General features: G+C 33.3%; 2 protein-coding genes across 2 annotated transcripts; both read left to right on the top strand.

Annotated features, from left to right (window-relative positions):
- The first annotated feature begins 285 nt into the window (after window positions 1–285).
- LOC143626335 (protein ASPARTIC PROTEASE IN GUARD CELL 1-like) lies at window positions 286–1,839 on the top strand. The gene is made up of 2 exons (XM_077096463.1): window positions 286–554; window positions 1,137–1,839. The coding sequence occupies exons 1-2, from the start codon at window positions 423–425 to the stop codon at window positions 1,590–1,592; spliced, it is 588 nt and encodes a 195-aa protein (XP_076952578.1). The 5' UTR covers window positions 286–422; the 3' UTR covers window positions 1,593–1,839.
- On the top strand, window positions 1,750–3,118 carry LOC143626396 (uncharacterized). The gene is made up of 6 exons (XM_077096508.1): window positions 1,750–1,823; window positions 1,911–2,042; window positions 2,240–2,336; window positions 2,445–2,517; window positions 2,746–2,916; window positions 2,988–3,118. Exons 1-6 carry the CDS (start codon window positions 1,750–1,752, stop codon window positions 3,116–3,118), a joined length of 678 nt encoding a protein of 225 aa, XP_076952623.1.
- The last annotated feature ends 3,646 nt before the right edge of the window (window positions 3,119–6,764 follow it).

Genomic DNA, 6,764 nt, shown 5'->3' with positions numbered 1-6,764 from the left:
TTTTGTATGTAGATCTATAATTATACGGATATATGATTAATGCTTGTTTTGTATATATGTTTATATGTATGTTTGGTGTTTATATGTAGCATTTTGTATGTATGTTTATATGTATCTTTTGCGTCTATATGTAGCGTAATTGAATTTATTGTGATTAGTTTGATTTGTTAAATTGTATTAGTAGGTTATGAATCACAATTTAATTTTAGATGTGATAGACTCTACTGTTAATCTTAGGTTAAAATGTGTTTGATTGAATTGAACGATTATTATACGGATATATGAGATTGTATATATGTTTATATTAGTGTAACTGAATTTATTGTGATTAGTTTGATTTATTAAGTTGTAGTCGGTTATGATAAATGAATCGGATTTTGGTTTTAGGTTTATTAGAGTGTATTGTGTGATTGAACTGAACGATGATTATTAGGTATTATACGACGAGGCTGTGGATTGGAACTCCACCACAGAAGTTTGCTTTGATAGTGGACACAGGGAGTACTGTTACTTATGTTCCATGCTCTACATGTTTACATTGTGGCAAGCATCAGGTACTCTTTTGTTTTGTGCTATAGTAAAATGAGTTCATAAGAGTTGAAAATTGTAACGCATTCAGTTTTTTACTTCTTTTAAAATAACTTTTTAGGAAGCATTATGCTCACTTACTGATCATTGATCACCTGCTATTGACAACCTGCAATTACAAGGTGTATCGTAGACTTTTAAAAGTTAAGGAACACTTGATATTGTATGACTGTTCCTTTTAATAATATTACAAACATTTTAGATCTTGTTTTCTGCTTTGCTCTCAGAGTACATGTTTAGATGCTAAGGGAATTCTCACTTATATGTTGACTCTTTATAGTTTTGTAGAATATGCTTTTATCTTAATATGTTGTTAGCTAGCTTTAAAATTCTGATCACACCTGCTATTTTATTTTTATTCTTGATTGAGAATGTGTGACAAATCATGTCTTAAAGTGGTCCAGCTAGGGGAAGTAATGTTGTTCCTACATATAATGCCAATGCCATTAATGAAATATTATATGTTGTGTTTAACATACAATGGTGATATATTCTTTTCTTCTGCTCTTTCTTATTAAGATTTTGAATTTAAATTGTTGATCTCACAGGACCCACAGTTTGATCCAGACGCATCCAGCACATATAAACCTGTGAAATGCAATAATGATTGCACATGTGACAGTGGCAAGAACCGATGCGTATACGGAAGACAATATGCTGAAATGAGTTCTAGCAGTGGAGTCCTTGGTGAGGATATTATATCATTTGGTGACCAAAGTGAACTTTCACCCCAACGGGCCACTTTCGGCTGTGAAAATTTTGAAAGTGGCGATCTCTACACTCAACGCGCTGATGGAATAATAGCTTTGGGCCATGGCGATTTAAGCATAGTTGACCAGCTTGTGGACCGAGGTGTTATTCGTGACTCGTTTTCTTTATGTTATGGTGGAATGGATGTTGGTGGTGGCGCCATGGTTCTTGGTGGCATTTCTCCTCCCACCGGGATGGTGTATGCCTACTCAGACCCTATACGCAGGTACGTTTTGTATCTATCTTTTATATAGATACAAAACTGTATTTCTCTAATATATTACATTTAATACATCTCACATTTACTCTAGTTTCGGGGTGGCAACAGCCCATATTACAATGTTGACCTGAAGGAGTTACATGTTGCTGGGAAGCGGTTGCCTCTAGATCCAAGTGTTTTTAATGGAAAACATGGAACAGTTTTGGACAGTGGAACCACATATGCTTACATCCCAGAAGAAGCTTTTTATGCATTTAAGGATGCTGTAAGATTTGGTTATCTTAAAACTTGTTATTTTTTATAGTATGTAATCTTATTTGATTGAAGTAATTGTTTATTGAATGCTGATTAGTTCACTATATCTAAGCAAATTAGCATTAAGTTTTCAATCTTGCGTGCAGATCATGGAAGAACTTCACTCTTTGACACAGATTAAAGGTCCTGATCCAAGTTATAAGGACATTTGCTTCTCTGGTGCTGGAAGGTATTGTCTGTGGACTATAAATGTATCGTAGTATTTACAATCGTTTGGGTTCACATATGAAATGGACCAGAATCTTGGAAGGTCTATTTATAAATGTTTTGTAGTATTCACAATCGTTTGGGTTAATGGTATACTTTAATTTATTGTTCATATGATACAAAAGGGTCGATCAGTTACACTAAATATTTGTACAACAGTGATGCTTCAAAACTACCAGAAACATTCCCATCATTTGAAATGGTGTTTGGGAAAGGATATAAGCTCTCACTATCCCCTGAAAACTACTTGTTCAGGGTAAGTATTTATATCAGTTTTTAAATTTTCTTTGAATTATACTTTATTATATTTCCAGAGTTTGTTACTGTCTTATCTTAAATTCTGATTTGTTTCTTACGTTAAAAGCACTCGAGGGTGCGTGGAGCATATTGTTTGGGGATCTTTCAGAATGCAAAGGATCCAACCACTATTTTAGGAGGTATTTCAGATTCACCATATGTGCAGTAGTTAAAATAGTTAGCTACAAATACTTAGTGTCAAATATGATTAAATCTTAGCTTTACTATTTCAATAGTAATCTACATTTTTTTGGAAAGAAAACAGATTTAGAACTTGTTTCCTCATAAGCCAACTTTTTCCAGTTTTTCCTATTATATTAAAACCATAACCCAACATAATTGTTTGAATCCAATATCATTTTTTACAGGCATTATTGTCCGAAACACTTTGGTTATGTACGATCGTGAAAACGACAAGATTGGATTTCTGAAAACCGACTGTTCTGATCTATGGGCAAGACTTAATGCCTCCACACCACATTCAAGTTCAGATACGTCTCCTCCGGCTCCATTTACACCACCATATCATATTTCTCCAGGTTCAAGTGCACTATTTTACGTAATATGTACGGCATAATATCCATTATTCATCGTTTATGTTAATTTGCAGAGTCGGAAGTTGGAAACATAGTATTTTACATGTCACTAAATATCAAGTACTCTAAGTTGGAGCCTCAAATCACAGAGCTTACTCAGTTAATTTCCATGGAGTTGCATGTTAACGTTTCGCAGGTACAATAATCATACATAAATTTAAGTATGAATATAATTAAATTGCTTGTAAATTATGGTTTTAGGTTCGCTTATTGGATCTTGCATATGAGGGAAATGGTTCTCATACTATATGGTCCATCACTCCACTAAAACCTGATGAATACATGTCCAAAGAGACTGCATCCGTGAGTCGTTTTTAATTTTATATATCATTAATTTCATATATACCCTTACAAACTTAAAAAATTTCGTATACACCCAACCAAAACTCAAAATATGATATATGAGACTTTTTACTTAATGACCATTCTATTCCCTTTCCATTATATTTGTTTAAATCCTTTTATAATTGGATTTTGGTCGAGACATCAACAATAAGCAAGTGGACCGACCCGAACCGTTTTCTCTCCTCTTTTGTTCTCCTGACGGAAGATAATCGCACAGGGCATAATTGTATGATAATCGAACGATAAGCAATCTAGTATTTTGAGATAACTATTGTTTATGGGTAAAATAAAAAAAAAATGAAGTTAAAGATGGGCATATATGTTAATGTTTTAGAAAAATAGGGGTAAAATGGTCATTCATGAAATTGTTTTTAATAAATTAGTTATTGATATTTTAACCACTTTGTAAGGACATATATGATATTTCATTATAAAGTTTTAGGAAAATAAGGGTAAAACGATCAAATATTAATTCCATAAACGACACGCCTTTTACTTGTTTAAGTTTGGTGACAGGATATTATTGGTCGAATAGCCGAAGACAAGATTCACCTTCCTACAAGCTTTGGAAAACATAGTATAACCAATTGGTATTTCGAGTCCGCTCCAACCAGGTATGCTGATAATACTAATACGCTAATACGTTATAGATTTACTCATTTTATGGTGGTTTGAATTAACACTAAAGTATTGTGATGAAATGGTATGCATTGCAGAACATGGTGGCAGGACTACAGGGATGTGATCATATCATTACTTCTCGTCTTCCTTGTTGGATTTTTTATTGTTACGACGAGTTGGCTTTGGAGATATAGACAACGAACTAATATTCCATACAGGCCTGTCGGGTCAGCGGCCGGTCAACTAGAACTTCAGACTGTAATATAGTAGTGGATAGTGAGTTTTGTATACTCGCATACTAAAAACTGGCAAAATTTGGCTTATAGTAATGAATGGAAGTTTAATAATGTGATGGTTGTTTTTGCATATTGTTATCAAGTATAATGATTATTTGATTAACTAAGATGTAGAAGTTACCGTTTTAAGACCTGAACCGAATGTAATTGTTAAGTCGGGTTTATAAGTTTGAAAAAGTCTGTTGTCACGTTATAACGTATTTTGTATGTCTGATTGTTTTTTAAAGATTTGTGCTTTTGTGGAAGACAATAATTATATCGCAAAGTGATCTAAACTTTATAACGTGTTTGGTATGCCTATTTGTTTTAAAATAAATTGTGCTTTCGTGAAAGACAATTTATGCATCATGAGATGTTTCTACTTCTGCTCAAAATGTGAAGTACAAAATATTTGTAAGAATCTTTATAAGTGTTATGATAAATTCAAACTTGATAGCATTCGTAGTTGTGGTTTTCAACATTCGTAGATGTTGTCATTAACGCTCATAGTTTCTAAGTATTCGTACATGTACATAGCAAGTGGTGGTCGTTCGTAGTTGTTATTACTTATTAATGGCCAATGTTAGGATCAATAGAGTTACAGGGGCAAGTTGTGTCATTTCTGAAAGTTGTTTTTCAAGTGTTGTGTGAACTTTGGCTTAAGATGTGGTAGACTACTTTTTTTTTTTAACTTCTATTTGCTTGGCGGCTGAAGCACGTCAAAAGCTTAAATTTGGTTGATGTCTTTGAGGTTCTGTTTACCTCATTAAACTAAAAGAAAATTCGTGTAAATTAATTGTTTAAAATGGAGGAAAATTTTATTAAGAAATTACATTGAAATAGAAGGCAAGCGGGCAACAAGCTGCGCCGCTACCCCCTTTTGAATTGCAAATTTGAGGGACTACTTGTGCCAGCTTCTATTCTCGGTTTTTTAGACTCTCGTTAATAATTAAGTTAGGGATTAGGGTTCGTATATAGTCATAGATTCAAGTTTTTACTGCCTCATTTTGTAATTCCTTTTGTACTTGTTCTCATTTCATTCTCGACGACGACCACGACCGTTTGATTCGTTCAAGTTTATAGTTCTTGGTGTTAATTTCAAACAAGCTTCTCTACATCTCATCAGGGCCAACTAAACAAATGTGGAGGCCTAAATCGAAATAAGATTTTGGAGCATTTTTATAACTATTGCTAAGAAAAAAATTGAAAAAAAAGCTTAATAAATGTGAAGGCCTAAATCAAAATAAGATTTTGAGGCATTTTTATAACAATTGTTAAGAAAAAGAATTGAAAAACAAATGCTTACACTACAGATTTTGAACTCATGACTCATGGTCTACACTTTAGCAACAACCAAGCCTAAAACCACACTAATACGGCAATGCATTACTTTGAATTTACTTTATTCATTATAATATATCTATGTATATTTTTTTTTACTTAAAGGCTTTAATTAAATGTAGGCCTAAAACTCTAACTTGTTTTCGCTGTCCCTAATTAGCAAATTTACCCTCTTTTTACCAATTCCACAATTAAGATAAAATAACTTAACGTCTTAATCGTCTAAACTTTCGATGTTTGAATTACATCCTTCTTAATTTCTTTTATAATAAACAAAACCTTTTTTTTATAAACATATCTTACTAAACGACTTTTGGTTTCAATTAAAGAATACCCATGCAAACGTTTTGATACCCACGTAGCAAATCTAAATATTATTAAAAACAACTCAAACTTTGAAAGAAGTTTTAGTTTTCTTTTATAAAAAAACTAGTTTTTCTACCCAGATAGCTGACATAACCCTAGCGTTTAAACCTGGCGTCGGTAAAACCCGAGCGTTATGACGTGAGTCAACATGAATTAGGTCAGTATCGGATGCGTTCGTTACGATATAGACACTATTGATAAAATTTGAGGGTTAAAACCCAAAAATTAATTCGTTAAATTAACATATAAGAAAACAAAATATTTAAGACGATGTTTATTTGGTCAGTAAACCCGGGTATTGAGGCGATAACTTGACATGAATTCGGTTGGTTTTGATTGCGTACCTTACGGTCCCGGAACTAAAAAATGAAAAAAATATAAAGCTTGAGGTAGGCCAACAACCAACCGGGGGGGGGGGGGGTGTTGGTTGGTAACGTTGTCGGCCATGGGCTTTAAATAAGGCCTCGAGTCTGCGCGAACTCAGTGGGTTCCTTTTAGATTTGTTATGGTCCCGGAACTAAAAAAAATTGGCGATTGGTAGGTTTCCATTACAATTATTATGATAACTGAATTAAAAAAATCAGCGGCTAACACGGTGCCCTAATAGGCCACTTGCGACACCAAACTTATTAATCATGTATAGTAATAATTTATAAAAGAGTTCATTACTCAAATGATTAACATGATTTACGCAAATTACACGCATGCTCGTTATCTTTCTAAAATTGCATGTAAGCTCCATAATATTTAAAACAGATAACGTCCGTGCTTCCTGACATGTAACTTTAGGGAGCACAAGTGTTACATGTTTCAAAGCATTAGAAAACATACAACATGCAATAA

This window comes from Bidens hawaiensis, unplaced genomic scaffold, assembly GCF_021521415.1.
Source record: "Bidens hawaiensis isolate Kalapana, Puna unplaced genomic scaffold, B.hawaiensis_p1.1 tig00004357_1, whole genome shotgun sequence".
In the NCBI taxonomy this organism is placed as follows: Eukaryota; Viridiplantae; Streptophyta; class Magnoliopsida; order Asterales; family Asteraceae; genus Bidens; species Bidens hawaiensis.
Note: the sequence above shows the minus strand (reverse complement) of the source record. Positions and strands in the feature narration are given on the sequence as shown.